This window comes from Lissotriton vulgaris, chromosome 7, assembly GCF_964263255.1.
Source record: "Lissotriton vulgaris chromosome 7, aLisVul1.2, whole genome shotgun sequence".
Classification (NCBI taxonomy): domain Eukaryota; kingdom Metazoa; phylum Chordata; class Amphibia; order Caudata; family Salamandridae; genus Lissotriton; species Lissotriton vulgaris.
In genome coordinates, this window is record NC_141695.1 from 10,012,209 (window position 1) to 10,030,336 (window position 18,128).

At 40.3% G+C, this 18,128-nt stretch overlaps 2 protein-coding genes across 3 annotated transcripts in view; both read right to left on the bottom strand.

The window, feature by feature from the left end:
* LOC147700498 (uncharacterized) overlaps positions 1-18,128 on the bottom strand; it is a 273,165-nt gene that overhangs the window by 207,201 nt on the left and 47,836 nt on the right. The gene's annotated exons all lie outside the window — the stretch shown is intronic.
* LOC147700499 (uncharacterized) overlaps positions 8,491-18,128 on the bottom strand; it is a 154,125-nt gene continuing 144,487 nt past the window's right edge. The window contains exon 3 of the mRNA XM_086929664.1: positions 8,491-12,137. Within this exon, the coding sequence (XP_086785790.1) occupies positions 11,187-12,137 (951 nt within the window). The 3' untranslated portion in view covers positions 8,491-11,186. The remainder of the gene's footprint in view (positions 12,138-18,128) is intronic.

The following is an 18,128-nucleotide window of genomic DNA, read 5'->3' on the forward strand; positions in this document are numbered from 1 at the left end:
CTCGTGTGTCCTGGTATTTTACTCACTTCCTGGTCCTGGGGGTTGTGGGGATTGTAGTTTTTTTGAAATTCGTCGTCATGGAGACGTTGTGTGTATCATGTGACCATGTGTAGTCGGGCTCATAGTCTGCGCAGGAGACGGCAGTCCGAATAGGTTCATATGTCTTAGATGGATTTAAAGTCTTTATAAACGGTAAAGCTCAGAGAGTTCATTAAGACCATTTGTTGCTGTATTGAACTTGACTATAAGCATGGCTTCATGGCGGGATAATTTTGCCTCAATATCTCCCCCTCTGGGATCTTTTTCAATTTTTGCAATGACTGTCCATTTTAGATCCTCTAGTGTGTGTTCGTGGCTGATCCAATGATTGACAAGTGGGGCAGTTGTGACTTTCTTTTTTATCCGTGATTTATGTTGTGTGATGCGACATCTTATCTCCTGACTTGTTTTGCCGATGTATAGCTTGTCGCAAGGACATTTTATACCGTAGATGACGTATCTCGATTTACAGTTCGTAAACTTTTCATGTTTCCAGAACAGTTGCTTATGTTGAAACAAGCATCCTTCTTCCGTACTTGCACAACAAATGCAGGATCCGCATTTATGATGTCCCTGTATAGGTGGTAGTCCTAGCATGGTGTTAATTGTAGGTGAGTTCTGCTTCATTGCTGCTGGTACTAGGTGGTTGGCCACGCTTTGATCTTTTTTGAAGGCAAATAATGGCTTCTCTTTTAGTGTCTCATCTACATTTTCTACTAGATGCCAATTTTGTAAGATGGTTTTTTTGAGTTGATTCGAGTTGGGGCAAAATGTGGAGACACATACTATCCTGTTGAGAGTTGGTTTTGTCCTTTTTACTAGTAGTGTATCTCGGGGGATCCACCACACTCTCTTCATAGTTCTTTTTAGTAATTTGACGGGATAGCCTCTTGACGCTAGATTGTCTGTCAGGTTAGTAGCGTGGAACATATATTCGTCTTTGAAATGGCAGTTCCTCTTAATCCGCAAATACTGTCCGAATGGGAGGTTTTCTTTTAAGTTTCGCGGATGATTGCTATTGAAATGTAAAGCCTTGTTTCTGTCTGTCAATTTTTTGTATAATGTCGTCACCAAGCCTTCGTCTGTTGGATATACCTCGACATCGAGAAATGACATTTTTACTTTCGAAAAGTTCATGCTGAATTTTATTTCATCTGTTCGTGTGTTGAGCCACTCGTGAAATTCCTTTAGATCTTCTTCTGATCCTCTCCAAGTTAAAAAGACGTTGTCAATGTAACGACTCCAGCTTGTGATTTTTTCAGAAAATGGATTCGACTGATAAACAAATTTCTCTTCGTATAATGACATAAAAAGTACAGCCAATTCTGGGACGAAAGGACACCCCATGGCTTCACCGCTTATCTGGTAGAAAAACTCTCCGTTGAAATTAAAGTAATTTTTCTTCAGTGCCAATGTAGCTAATTGCATGATAAACTCTGTTGGTACTCTAGTTGGTTTTGGTCGTTGGTCAAGGTAGTACTGGATCGCATCCAGACCGTCACTCTGAGGAATCTGGGTGTACAGTGAACTAACGTCCATTGTTACAAGGAAATCTTCATTTTGTTCAAACGGGATTGTGGGAAGTTTATTGATCAAATCAGTCGTGTCTCGGAGGAATGATTTCACCTCGGACATGAAGGGTTTCAAGAAAAAATCCACAAACTTTGATACCGGTTCAAACAAAGACTCACATCCGGAGACAATTGGTCTTCCGGGGGGGGGCATTAATGTCTTTGTGGACTTTGGGTAAGACATAAAATAAGGGTATTCGTGGGTTGTTACATTTAAGATATTCAAATTCTTTCTTCCCAATTATTCCTTCAGCCAAGCCTTTCTCCAGAATTGGGTTAAGTTGTTGTTGTAGTTCTGCAGTGGGATTTTTGGCTATTTTTCTGTAGCATCTAGGATTGTTAAGTTGACTCATCACCTCTCCAATGTATTTCCCAGTGTCCCATACCACTATCGATCCTCCCTTGTCCGCCTGTTTGATTGTAACTGACGTGTCCTTTTTGAGATTGTCTAGCGCACATTTTTCAGCTTGTGAGATGTTAAATTTGGTCCAATTTCGTCTTTCTTCCATTTTACTTATAGCTGACAAGATGGTTTTTTCGAAGGTGAGTATTTCTTTTGCTACTTTATTTCCTGGTGGGCAAAAAGTAGACTTTCTCCTCAGTCCTGTGACTTCTACTGGCAAATTGATAGGTGTTTGTGCGAAAAAAGATTTAAGTTTTATTTTGCGACAGAATTCAATTGCCTCCATTTTGAGTTTCACGAAATTGGTATGTCTCATGGGGACAAAAGAGAGACCTTTTTCCAAAATGCTAGTTTCTGCTGGGGTGAGAATTTTATTGGATAGATTGAAAATTGGAGAGACTACCAGTTCTTGTAGTTGTGCCTCCGTGTCGACATCTCCCATGGCTGATTGTACCGTGGGCGTGCTCGATTTTGTGGTTGGCCTCTTCCTAAAAAAGGAGCCGAAGAGGGTCCTGGTTGTTGTTGGAATGATCCTCTTTTATTCCCTCCTCTCCTTTGATTGTTGTTCTCACTCTCACTACCGCTTGATGCTGACGAGGTATCTGAGAAAGAAATGAATTTATTTGTTGATCGTCCTTGGTATTCTCCTAAATATCTCCTTGAGTCTGCTCGAGAGTAGAAATCTGTTTGAAGGTCCCCTGACTAGTCCTTCTATTCTTGTAGATCTCCACTTCCATCCCAATTGGCGAGAACAAGACTTATTGAGAGCGCGCCAGGCGTAACACTATGTAAGTACTCACGAATGAATGTGACAATCAGGAAAGTGCTATTGCGGTTTTTCCGAATTAGAGGCTAAAAGAGGTTTTGTTTTTATTACAGTTTCACTTCCAAAAGAGAACCCAGCAACTGAAAGGTATGATCAGTTTCCCCCACCCCCACTGTAGCGTTGAGAGGTAGAGTCCGGTCCCCTTGGTTGACCCAATTTTGTTTCTCCATTCACATGCGCTTGGTCCTGACGAGATTTCCCCACAACAAGGGGTCATCGAAACGCGTAGACCTTCTCTACCCAGCATTAGGAATTCTCGATTGACTCTTAAACACATCAAAATTCTTTAGTCGTTGATTTCCAATGCTATGCTTTTCAAAAATTATGTTGTAAATAGAATTTTCGAATGCTTATTTGTGTATATATATCAGTGTGTTGTCCCGTATGAATGTTGAATGCAAGTTGTGAATTTGTCATCAAAGTGTCTTTTTATTTGTTTCATTTCGTTGTTTGACATACTTTTGTGGAGTTATTTAAATGTTCATCTAAAAAACAAAAAATTGCTCATTGATATGATACGTGTAATGTGAAAATAATTAAATTCATTTGATTCATTTCGGACAAAACTTTTTTCCGAGAGTTACTGTTTCAGTCAGTGATTCGAGTGATCATCCTTGGTCCAAGTTGAATTAGTTTGGCAATACTGGTACTGTTTTTGGTTTATAATGGAGAAAAATACTTTACATATGAAGGTTCAGCCTTTTACCTTTTGCCATATTTTTCTAACATAATTATGTGCAGGCCGAATATTTTAAACAATGTTTATATACAATTTCTTTTTATTTTTTATAAAGGGGGATTACATACGCCACAGTGACTGGTTGAGAAACCTTAAACCTTCTAAAGAACTCATTGTCACAAACAAATTGAAGTAAACACTTGAAGGATTTACAAATAATTTATTGAGAAGGTAAGTAGAAACCTCATTTTTGAAATATTGGGGTACTAATAGTGTCTATAATTACCGGAATCAGTAAGAAGAATATTGCTTTCTACATATTAGGTGGCCATCCCTATACACTCTTGAATCCTTGGATTATTAAATCCGTGAATCAATCAATCAATCAAGAGTATTTGTAAAGCGCGCTACTCACCCGCTAGGGTCTCAAGGTGCTGGGGGGGGGGGGGGGCTGCTACTGCTCGAAAAGCCAGGTCTTAAGTTGCTTCCTGAAGGAGAGATGGTCCTGGGTGAGTCGTAGGTGGGTGGGGACGGTGTTCCATGTCTTGGCCGCCAGGTAGGTGAAGGATCTTCCTCCGGTGGTGGTTCTGCGGATCCGTGGGATGGTGGCGAGGGCGAGGCTGGCGGAGCGGAGCTGGTGGGTTGGTGTGTAGAACGTGAGGCGGTTATGAGGTATTCGGGGCCCAAGTCGTGGAGAGCCCTGTGTGCGTGGGTGAGGAGTCTGAACGTGATCCTCTTGCTGGCGGGGAGCCAGTGCAGGTCCCTCAGGTGGGCGGAGATGTGGCTGTGTCGGGGGATGTCCAAGACGAGTCGTGCTGAGGCGTTCTGGATGCGCTGGAGTCTTTTCTGTAGTTTGGCGGTGGTCCCAGCGTAGAGGGCATTCCCGTAGTCCAGATGGCTGGTGACGAGGGCCTGGGTGACCGTTTTCCTGGTTCCAGTGGGGATCCAGCGGAAGATCTTACAGAGCATGCGGAGTGTGTTGAAGCAGGAGGAGGTAACGGCGTTAACTTGCCTGGCCATCGTGAGGGAGGAGTCAAGGATGAAGCCCAGGTTGCGTGTGTGGTCCGTGGTTTTAGGTGGGGGGCCCAGAGCAGGGGGCCACCAGGAGTCGTCCCAGGCGGAGATGGATGGGCCGAGGATGAGGACTTCCGTCTTGTCTGAGTTCAGTTTCAGGCGGCTGAGCTTCATCCAGTCTGCGATGTCTTTCATGTACCCATTGGTCGTCAAAATCAACAGTTGACATTATCACTACTTTTGGTAAGCAATAAGAAAGCCTAAAATTTGAAATATGAGCGGCTGTTCCTTACGATAATATTAGTCTCCAATACATGGTGTATATATGTGGGTAATATAATTTAATTCCGGCTGCAAATCAATTCAGGACTAATATAGTCTCTGCTTGACAAGCAAATAAACCATAATTGTGTATGATTAGCTCTTCCCTATGGAAATGTAAAGTCACAGGAGTATGTAAACAGGTTCTCTCTTTCCCTCTGTCAATTCCAGAAAAATAACTGTTCTCTGGTGTGTTTTGTAAAACAAATATGAATATGTAAAGAAATCCGTTTAGTAGGTGAATCAAGTCCATGTACATAGTGGAAGTCTCATTTCTAATTTGCACAAAGTAATCATGTATTTGAAATTGTGGTGTAGTAAAATAGTTGTTTTTATTTGAAAATAGTAGTTTGTAATATATTTATTTTTCTATAATCACTTTTGTAGCCCTGAAGAAGTCCTCTGGACGAAAAGCGTTGACTGCGCTTTGTATGAAGAAAAAAAGAATATAATAACTTTGTAAGCCCTACTGAACGGATTCTTCAAATTTTTATCGGTTTATTATTATTTATTGTGGAATGCTGAACCATTGTGTTTTGTTGAGAAATTTGGGGTGAATGCCCTTGGAAGCCTAGGGGTATGTGGCTTCAGGTTCTTGGCACCTAGACTCGTTGAACACAAGAGGCCAAATTGTAGATAAGTGCGGTCATTATTGCCCTGTACCCTTGATGCTTTATTGTTGTTTGCTATATAATATGATGTGTTAGGGGGAGCGTGTTCTTCCTCCAGAGAGGGTATCATAACACTAGAGGGGCTAATCTTATCCGGTCCCTAATATACAAAAAGTTTATTTCCGGGTGGCAGTTGAAATTAGAGCATGATGCCGGTAGAAAAATTAGCCATTTCAGGAATTTATCCTCGATAGTCTGCACGTGGTCGGTGTTAGCGATACCCCATACCCCTGCCTCATTGGTAGTTAGGGATACTGTCTTTGCCTTATAAATGCTCTTTATAATTCTTATGGGCTTTGAACCCAATTTTTGGGCAAATCTAGTAATGGCTACCAAGATTGTTTCCATTGCTAGCACCCTATTTTAAATCATAGGAATCCAGGTATGATGCTTATCAAACATGACATCCAAGTAGGGGAAGGAATCTACTATCTCTAGTTTGCGAGCCCCTAAATGAAAGGATGGTGTTTTGCCTTGTCCCCTTGGAGTTACTATTAAGATAACTGATTTTGATTTATTTACCCTTAAATCCAGGGAAGTCATGAATGAGGAATAAGCCATTAACATGTGTTGCAGGACCCTCCCAGTTCTCGCCACTAGGACAGTATCGTCTGCATATGCAAGCAGAGGCAGCGATAATGACCTGAACTTTGGGATGTCTAGGGCTGTACCCAACAGGGCTGCTGCTACCCCATTAGTGTATAAGGAGAATAGGAGAACGCACCCTTGCCTAACCCCTCAAAGAATCCTGAAAGAACAGGTGCAAGCCCCGTTCTTACCGTACCGCACCAAAGCGGTAGTCTGGTAGTAGAGCTGTTTGATGAATGTGAGTATTGCCCGGTCCACCCCCATGGCCTCCATTATCTCCCATAGCCTGCTATGGTTTCGGTGAGTAGAATGTGATTAACGAACTGGCAGGAGTCACAGTCTCAAACCATTGCACATCTTGTATCACATCAGTAGGGTCATCAATAGGCCTCGGCTGGTGGACGCAAGGCTTCTGATTGGATGGTAAGGGGCATGAAAAACAAGTACTTACATTAAGATAGTTTATATTTCTGTAGAAAAAAATCTTGTTGTGCTTTTTGTCCCTTTGTCTAATGTAACAAATTAGTTTTGTCCCTCACTCCAGCTTATTTGTCGGTGGAGTTTCGATTTCTTTGTTATAGCCAAACCGTCTTCCATGAATCAATGCTCTTTAGATCTCCCTAACCATGGTAATAAACTTCTGACTGCGCCAGTGAACAGTTACAGTTTAGCAGGAAACAGGAGTTTCAGAGCTGCCAAGAAGCCTGGACACAAAGTCAAGAAAAAAGCTAAACTCGGAGGAAGACCTAAGAAGTTTAAAAGAATATCCAGGTGAGAACGTAACCTCATCGTCTGGCTCACATCCCTGTCATGTGACTGGTGTTGAAGAGGATGCAGATTGGCCCCTGGCTTCAGAACTGCATTTCTGAGTCAAGGTGAACAGAGAGGACCTGCCCTGCCTGTGAAGGTGTTGGGACGGTGACAGCAATTATTGTACTGAGTAAAGGAAAAAAGGACTCACTGTGCAGATTGTGAACAATGACTTAAAAAGAAAGACTGTGCATCCTCGTGAGCACCCTCTGGGCAGTAAGGGCTTGAGTAGCCCCCCCGGAAGAGGCATCGTCTCTTTCCACCATAAATCTGTCAGACAATTCTTCTGGGCCACACCAGCGGTGGAACGTTCCTTGCAGGTATCAATGACAATCTCTCTACTTTTCTCAATCTTGCGCTCCCACCATCCTTCTATTATTTCACTGCCATTATTTCTCACAGCATTCTGCATCGTCATGTGCTATCTCTAGTATAGCCTTATAGCTACCCGCTGCGGGCTATAGCGGTTGTTAAAGGCCTCGATCCTGATTTATAGGCATGAGTCACAGGCAAGACCTAACAAGGGAGAGGGTCTATGACAACCGGTATGGCTTGAGGCAGAAGGGCTATAAAATCCCATCCGCTGACAGTTTAAATTTAAACTGAGAAACAGAAAGGCACATATTGGAATGTTGGTGCAGAAGGCGTATAGTAGCCACTGTTAGCCCTGAGCTCTTCTACTGTCTTCAGCGGAGCTGCCAACAATCCAATCTTCTAAATATATTTATTTATATATTCTTACTGCGCCTTTATTTTCCAGTTAGTAGCCAGCAGTCTAGAATCCATATTTTTGCAGGTTGATATTTGTAACTCAATATCTTGACATACACCCGCCTGTGTCTTCCCGGTTCTAATGCTGTTGTGTGCGCTAGGGATGGGCACTCATTTTAATCCACTATTGTCAATATTTGTTGCTTGTCAGGCTTCAGTAGCACAATATCCAACTTCTAAAGATTCGGTGCGGTCAGTTAATCCTTATATTGGTTCATACGGTGATATGTATGCTTCCATTTCATAAACTAGGCGTGCATACGCTGTCAGTGGGTATTTGTCTAGCACTGATCACAGGGGTCTTTTCCTTTAGGTTTGTCCATGTCCCATACTGCGGGTGCTGCAAGGCTCCAGCTGTGTGACTCTCATGTCCTATTTGTGACGTGTGGGAGCCAGTCATTTGCATTGGAGTTTGGAAGATTCCAGCCATGTCCATTAGACAACTGGAGGAGACAAAGAGACACACAGAACACACAATAACAAAACGGGTGCTGTGATTTACATGTGGTCAAATAAACACAAACGTATTCAGTACTTGTACTCTTGGGTAAGGCAACTGCTTCACTATTTCACAAAAAATGTCAAGAAATGTATCATATCCATATTTATTAAAATGAATCGGAAATGCTGTCAAACAAAAGGCCTTACAAAAATTACCAAGATGGAGCAATCGATTATGAATTGATTACACAAACCCATAGAAAAAACGAATGCAACACGTAATGAATGACAATACAGAACCCCTTGTCACAAGTATGGGGGAAAAGCATGTTTAAAAAGAAAATATGCAACAATCATAATATTGGAACTATTTTAAACGCAAAGATGAACAAAATTGAAAAGCTACTCATCTAATTTCCATTGTCAGGCACTAAAGTTGAGGCACTGAGAAAGCAAATCATATGAGTAAAATAAGCAACAAATGAAACAAAGCAAAGACTCCCCAGGCACCTGAAGATGTTGGCAGCTGGGAGACAGCTGGTTAGTGCAGATCGTGAACGTTCACGGGGACTCCACTCTGACATATAAGGAAAAGACATGATAGAACAACTGAATATGAACAAAACAGCACAAATGTTTGGGATGTTGCCAACCCAGAGTCCAAAGTCTCAGTTGTAAAACTGAATTTTTTATTTTTATTTACCTTCTGTCAAAGAGCGACAACGTTGTTCTCAGCATTTGTAACTGAGGGGCATCAGCACGTTTCAGCTGCAGCTCTATACGAGACACAAATACAAAGCAGCAACTCTGCTGCTGAAGAGGAAACAAACGAGGCAGTCTCTGCCCAGGCAATGCAATCAGAGGAGTTGTGGTCTTAGTACGAGAAGGATGTAGCAATCAATGGTGTCACCGGATGGCAGGGTAGTGGGAACTGCTTTGAGGACACTAAAGGACATCAAAGAGGGCCGTAGGTTGTCCACTGAGGGTGGCCCTAAGGAAGCAGGAGTAAAATCTGACCTTCCTGCCTGCTGTTCATGGGACATGAGATCTTGCTTGTCCTAGGAGGACTGAACGATCAACAGTGATGCACCGGAAATAGACAGGAGAGGAAAGCAAGCTGGAGAGTAATCAAAGCAGAATAGGGTCAGAGCTCTCCTGCTAGTCAAACTTCAAGCATTCGGTACAGCTGTTTAGCATCCTCCATGGTTCGGTTCTCCTATATATATCATTTAATAATGACTTTAATTTCTCAGGCATTAACAGCGGATGCTTCCCCTTTCCACAATCTACACGCTAATCAAACATGTATTTTACTACCAGCCACAGCACATTAACAAACAACTGACAGTGCAGTGTACGTATTGATAAATACGTTTTAATTTGAAAATGAAATCAGGGAGAGCATTTTTTTTAATTATTGTTCTAATCTAAAGCAAGGATGCATATTGCTGTTCAAATATCACTTTCATGAAGAATAGGTATATTGGAAACTAACCGTTTACTTAAAGGATGGCAGGATTACATGCACTCAAGGTACAATGAAAACACATTTAGTTGAAGACGCTGTCAGGCATATAGGAAATCTCATAGAAAATAATTAAGTCCCAGGCTGCTTTATCTAAGATGAGGTTTTTTTTTACGTCTTTAAATCTTTCACTGTTATAACAGGTAATATCACATCTGTCTTGGCTCCCCTTTTTCAAAGCAGGTTTTTCACTATATGCCAATAGCCTGTGACTATTGCCCTTAGGAAAAAAAAACATTTTCTTCTCTTGTATCATTACACTTGCTTTAGTTAAAGCCACTAAAAGCAGTTTCTTGTAACTGGAAGTTTAAATGTAATTATTCACTGCACGGCTGAGATGTTCTTTCTTATTTTCTCATGTGTGGTCTCAGTGGCTGGGATCGCTTGTATTTCTATAGTGGCTCTTTTTCTTTTTGTCACGCTAGCAAATGTTATTCCGTTATAAGTAGTTGAATACCAAAAGGTGTAATTTTTGGACTATGTGGTAATCTCTTTTTTTCCTCCTCAAATGAGTATTCGTTGTTAGATAAATTCTCCTAATAGTATATTTTGGGAACTGGAAAATCTGACCTCCATCTATATTTACTGAGTTAGTTGCAATAGAAAATAAATATTCTGACGCAATACTAATGATTGGCATTGTGTAATGAAACAAAACCAGAAAAAAGGCAGACAAAACAAAAAGAATAGGTGGTGATCTATAATTTTTGGAAAATCGGGACTCGCAACTAATCTTTGAAACCAAACAAAATTGTGAAGTGGTTCACAAAAAATAGCACAGACAAAAACATTGGTGTGGTTAAAACAATAAACTTTGCTTGGCCATGAGTCTACATGATTTTACTGCATAAATATCATTAAAATCATATTTTTTAAATTTCAATATATGAAATTTCCTTTAAAAGTACACTTAATCCCTGCTCAATTTCAGAGTTATTGTCTCCTTCTCATTTGAAATTATCTAAAATCATCATCCTAACTGCCCCTTTCACACTTGAATTTAAAATGATGCTATTTGCCAAAAACATGCCTGCTTAAAATATAATAATATAGCGTGTTTAATAGATCTGTTTAAGGATTTTAATCAGTTTTCTAATTACTTTTTAGGTGTTTCATCCAAGTTTCCAAATCATGCCTTCCACTATCAATAACTCGAAAATCTCACACAGCTTGCCCCGCAAAACTTACAACCATTTTCTACAAATTCTTCCACTTGCTAATTTACATTTTTGTTAGTATTACAATTTAACCTGCAACAATTTTATAAACAATGAATTTTTATCTTTGGTAAAGTTTATAAATGAAAGCGGTTTCAATAATGACAGTTCTCAGCTCAGTACTGAAAGTAGAGGAATTTGTGTATTTTTCTTTCCCATGTGTCCTCTGATGTCTAGCAGCACGTGCTTTCACAATGAAGCCGGTCTCACACGCTGTGCATTAATTAAGACTTCTTATTAGTTTGTACGTTCTGGTGAATTCTAAGGCTTTTTCTTATTAATGAAGCTTTTGCCACAATCTGAGCATTGATTAAGGATTCTTGCATGAGTGTCTTTTACGGTGCATGGTAAGACTTGCTTTACTACTTAACCCTTTCCCACATTCTGTGCACTGATAAGGAGTCTCTCCTGTATGAGTTCTAAGGTGACAAGCAAGAGCAGAAGATTGACTGAACCCTGCCCCACATTCAGTGCACTGATAGGGCTTCTCACCTGTATGTGTTCTCTGGTGCTTAGTAAGGCTTCCTTTGTCAGAAAAGCTAGCCACACAATCAGGGCACTGATAAGGTTTCTCGCCAGTATGCACTCTCTGGTGTTTAGTAAGAATGCCTTTTCTAATATACCTTTTACCACATTCAGAGCACTCATAAGGTTTTTCACCTGTGTGTGTTCTCCGGTGACTATTAAGAGATCCTTTCTGATTGAACCTTTTCCCACATTCTGTGCACTGATATGGAGTCTGTCCTGTATGAGTTCTAAGGTGGCCAGCTAGGCTATGTGAGCGACTGAAGTGTGCTCCACATTCAGTACACTGATAAGGTTTCTCACCTGTATGTAGTCTCTGGTGTTTATTAAGGTTTCCTTTGTCAGAGAAGCTAATATCACATTCAGTGCACTGATAAGGTTTCTCGCCAGTATGTACTCTATGGTGAACAGTAAGATTATTTTTATTATTAAAACTTTTGCCACATTCAGTGCACTGATAAGGGCTCTCACCTGTGTGTGTTCTCTGGTGACGAATAAGACTATCTTTATAACTAAAATAAACCCCACACTCAGTGCATTGATAAGGTTTCTCGCCTGTGTGTATTCTCTGGTGAATAATAAGACCTGCTTTTGCCCTGTACTTTTTACCACATTCTGAGCACTGATAAGGTTTATCCACTGTATGTGATCGATCGTGTGAAATAAGATTTTCTTTCTTACTGAACTGTTTACCACATTCAATGCATGTATAGGGTTTCTCACCTGTGTGTTCTCGCTCGTGAATTGTAAGATTATCTTGCTTATTGAAAACTTTCTCACATTCTGAGCACTGATAACGTTTCTTGCCCGAGTGTGATCTCTGGTGAAGAGTAAGACTTCTTTTCACTTTGAACCTTTTCCCATGTTCGGAATGAAGATAAGGTTTCTCTCCAGTTTGGACTGTCTGGTGGATAGGTTTCTTATCTGTTATCGTCCCTTGGGAGATGGTAAGAGATTGCATGCTGTCCCACATTCAGTACATTAATCAGGTTTCCCACCTGTATGGCTTCTATTAGGCTTTGCAGGATTTTTTCCTCTTGCAAGGTACTGGTAACTGATGAGAGTTTTCTTTTGAGAGTGCTCTCTGGTGAATGGCACGGCTTTCAGATGAAACCCCCTCGCCTAATCTGTACATTGATAATGTTCATGCTCTGTTTCTAACTGAAGATCGGCAATGTTTCGCACCTGTACATTTTTCTGTTTGAAAGAAGTATTTTCCACATTCAGTGCACTGATAAAGTTTCTTGCCAGTTTGGAATGTGTTCTCAGGTATTTAGTATCAAGTCCTTCATTGATGAAGCTCTTCTTACAGTTGCAGCATTGGTAGGATAGTCAGTGTGAGTTCACAGATGCCTGTCACACTTTCACTTTCTTTGAAGCTATTTTCACATTAAGTGGATTGATAACGTTTTTCAGGAATACGGCTTCTTTTGTTGACAAAAATTCATTCTCACTGAGTGAAGCTTTTCAATATTTTTTTTATTTAAGCTCATCTTAGATTTGATATAACTTTGCGAGATATTTGTCAATAATCTTTTCTACTTGATCCATGCTTTTACAATTATCTCTGGTTTTCTTTTGTCTGTCTGGTATGCAAGATGCGGTACTTTATTGATCATGTGTCACAGAGAACTGATAATGTCCCATTTTCCATTAATTCATCGGTCGGCAGTACTATCCAATTAAACTCAACAGAATTTCAGTTGCTGTGTTTTACACATTCATTACCTATTAAAATAAACAGAAAGTAACATTATTAGCTTTTGTCATGTTCCCACAGCAAAATATACAAGACAAAAGCTACTTCTCAGTAATGTTGCAGTTGTCTTTCCCATGTTTTAGCTAGTATGCCTTTAAATTCCTATAAAGGTGGAATGATTGCATCCCTGGCGAAGGGAAGAGATGATAGTGTACTTCTACACCATCAGACAACTATCTTTGAAAAGTAATAAAGAACAAGCATTGGCAAATCCAATATGTCTCGCCTATGCAGAAGTTATTGGCTTTGGTAATGTGTTTTAGCCATGTTGAACCAAAACAAATGTTTTTTCCCTGGACTTGTTATTCAACTCCGATATTTCGCTAAGTGAATACTTAATAATCAACCTAAGAACAAGAGATATAACTAGGATATCAAAAGTAACCAATTATGCTCCAACCACAGTATTTAGAATCTCATATTTTATAAAAATACACATAAAATATTATTGACATTTGGAAATATAATTCATAATTCATTGGACTAGATACATAACAATGTCCATTTGTAAAGCGCATGTTCATGGTATCTGGGTGCTAACAGATGTTTATTAATACCAAATTCAATGGTACTTATGTTATCGACTTCAGATGGATGAAAGGCTGAGTGGGCCCACCGGGATTTGAGCCTGTGATTAAGGGGTCAAACACAGACCCCTGCAGCTGATGCATTTGTCCACAGAGCCACCAGACCCGGCTACAATATCTAAAACGTTTAGTGCAAATATTACATAAAATACAATTGTATACAATCAAAGTACCAAAAAAGACTATTGCATCAACGCAGGATTTAGGTGACTTCTTGAACTTTATCCTACTGTCTACAGGACCAATAACTGAATTAAAAATAAGAGAAACCATAAAATATATATCTATAAAATTAGTTGATAAACAGATATCTTAACACATACGGCTTGGCATACAATGTTGTTCTTACTATGATTCTTTTATATATACAATTAAGCCTTGCAGTGCACATCCACGATTTATTATAATCTTTTATACATACCACGTTTTAAGAAAAAAAAGGCATCTTACCAACACGATGTATATTATATATATATCTCAAGCATCAACAGACATCATGTTTTTATATTATTCATTCCCATGCTTAATTTAATACATATATAAATAATATTTTCAGCATATATTATCACCAAGAGTATCTAAAAACAAATCCTAAGGGGCTTCCTCAATTGCCTTCCTTTACATTTCAACATATTATAACATTATTCTTACCTATTAATATTTCTCAAAATATGATATCATGTATATTGAAGGTGCTGTGCTTTTATTGTCCTTCACCAATAATTGTATGAACAGTCTGCTTCTTCCCGAATTAGATAAAAAACTGTAGCAATACAAGACTTTTTTCATGCTTTATTATGACAATAATATGTTATTATTAATCCATACATGTCACTCAAGTTCTTCCCTAGTATTTAAGAATTTGTTATTTTAAAACATGCAGCTCCAATTTCACGTGGGTAAACACGTTTTAGCAAGTCTACTTTTGTTTTTCTGCCCTGAGCAAGGCTCCCACTATGATAATGCAGATCTCAGCAGTCAATTAATAGCTACTTAAAACATCGTTTTCAGTTGCCTGCACAGTGTAAAAATCAATTTTATAACTTAACTTATGCTACATGAAAGCATTTTTTAACGTACTCTCTACCGTAAAAGCACCATAAATTTTCCCATATATAGCTCTTCACTAAAATTCTCCGCTGTCTATTCGACGCGATTCACAGAGTTTTGTTATATTTTCTGGTTTAAGAATCGACAAAAGGTCTTGCAGGCTGACAATACAACACTGCCCTATATTTCCAACATACATACAGGCATGTTTAGTTTAATACTATATTACAAGCCACCTATTTGGATATAATTTTTGCCTAATTAGAGTTCCCCCTCATTTAAGTCAGGGTCTAAACCGAACATAAAACATCCTTCCTTATTTTTTGTTTTTAAACCTGGGACATATTACTATCATTGATTCATACAAAAAGATGGTTTCCCACTGCTTCCTTATCTATCCAATCTGTCCCTTATCTTATCTTTTTAGCCTTCCTGTTCTTGTGACTGTGGTTTCCCATTCGTCCCTTATCCATCCTATCTCTACCCTTATCTTTTAGTCTAAGAATAATGTTATAATAAGTAAAAATTTAAAGGAAGGAAATTAAGGTTGGCCCTTTAGATTTTTTTTTGATACTCATGGTACTAATATACATTGGGCATATTATTTAAATATGTCTCAAATTAGACATATCAATGAATAACATAAAAATATCATGTCTATTGGTGCTTGATATATATATAACATAAATATACATCATGTTGGTAATTATGCCTTTTTTGTCTTAATATGAGGTATGTATAAAAGAATCATAGTAAGAACAACATTGTATGCCCCACCATAAGGGTTTAGAGCAGAGGTCTTCAAACTTTTTGATGCCGAGACCCCCTTGTAAAACCTTTTTAGGCGTAAGGACCCCCTTCCGACAAAAGATTCTAGAAACTGGTACTCCTCATCATAAACAACTATCGACAACCATAAATGCGCCTGTTAGACCTCATCACATCCATCCATCCATCCATCATTCATCCACCCACACTTCCACACATCCATCCATTCTTCATCCATCCACCCTTTCATCCTTCCATCCATACATCCATCCTTTACCTATCCACCCGTCCATCCACACACCCACCTTTTCACACATCCATCCATCCATCATTCATCCATGCAACCTTTTATCCATCCATACATCCATCATCCATCCGCCCTTTCATCCTTCCATCCATACATCCATCCTTTACCTATCCACCTGTCCATCCATCCATCATTCTTCCACCCACCTTTTCACACATCCATCCATCATTCATCCATGCAACCTTTTATCCATCCACCCATACATCCATCCACCCTTTCATCCTTCCATCCATACATCCATCCTTCATCCTTCCTCCCTTTCATTATTCAATCCATATATCCATCCACCCTTTCATCCATACATCCATCCTTCATCCACCCATCCATCATTCATCCCCCACCTTTTCACACATCCATCCATCCATCATTCATCCATGCAACCTTTTATCCATCCATACATCCATCATCCATCCACCCTTTCATCCTTCCATCCATACATCCATCCTTTACCTATCCACCCGTCCATCCACACACCCACCTTTTCACACATCCATCCATCCATCATTCATCCATGCAACCTTTTATCCATCCATACATCCATCATCCATCCGCCCTTTCATCCTTCCATCCATACATCCATCCTTTACCTATCCACCTGTCCATCCATCCATCATTCTTCCACCCACCTTTTCACACATCCATCCATCATTCATCCATGCAACCTTTTATCCATCCACCCATACATCCATCCACCCTTTCATCCTTCCATCCATACATCCATCCTTCATCCTTCCTCCCTTTCATTATTCAATCCATATATCCATCCACCCTTTCATCCATACATCCATCCTTCATCCACCCATCCATCATTCATCCCCCACCTTTTCACACATCCATCCATCCATCATTCATCCATGCAACCTTTTATCCATCCATACATCCATCATCCATCCACCCTTTCATCCTTCCATCCATACATCCATCCTTTACCTATCCACCCGTCCATCCATCCACCCATCATTCTTCCACCCATCTTTTCACACATCCATCCATCATTCATCCATGCAACCTTTTATCCATCCATCCATCCATCCATATATCCATCCTTCATCCATACATCCATCCTTCATACATCCACCCTTTCATTATTCCATCCATATATCCATCCACCCTTTCATCCATACATCCATCCTTCATCCACCCACCCTTTCATCCATCCATCCACCCATCCATCATTCACCCCCCACCTTTTCACACATCCATCCATCCATCATTCATCCATGCAACCTTTTATCCATCCATACATCCTTCATCCATCCACCTTTTCATCCTTCCATCCATACATCCATCCTTTACCTATCCACCCGTCCATCCATCCACCCATCATTCTTCCACTCACCTTTTCACGCATCCATCCATCATTCATCCATGCAACCTTTTATCCATCCATACATCCATCCTTCATCCATCCACCCTTTCATCCTTCCATCCATACATCCATCCATCCATCCTTCATCCATCCAACCTTTCATTAATCCATCCACCCTTTCATTATTCCATCCATATATCCATCCACTCTTTCATCTATTCATCCATCCTTCATCCACCCACCCTTTCATCCATCCATCCACCCACCCATCCATCATTCATCCCCCACCTTTTCACACATCCATCCATGCATCCATCATTCATCCATGCAACCTTTTATCCATCCATACATCCATCCTTCATCCATCCATCCACACTTTCATCCTTCCATCCATCCTTCATCCATCCACCCTTACATCCATCCATTCACCCATCACTCATCCACCCACCTTTTCACAAATCCATCCATCATTCATCCATGCAACCTTTTATCCATCCATACATCCATCCTTCATCCATCTACCCTTTCATCCTTCCATCCACCCTTTCATCCATCCATCCTCCATCCACCCACCTTTTCACACATCCATCCATCCTTCATCCACTCATCATTCATCAACCCACCTTTTCACACATCCATCCACCCTTTCATCCTTCCATCCGTCCATCCATACAGCCATCCACCCTTTCATCCATTCATCCATACATCTTTCATCCGTCCACCCTTTCATCCATCCATCCACCCATCATTCATTCACTCACCTTGTCTGTGCCTCTCTCATGGGGGGTCAGTATCTCTCTGCCTCGTCTTCCTCTCTCATGGGAGGGCATCTCTGTGCCTCCCTGCTTGGGTGGGGGCAGCGGGCTGTGAAAACATCTCACCATGAAGAACAGACTCTCAGCCACATTTCTCCTGCACAGGCGCCAGGTATGAGGGCTCGTGGGACT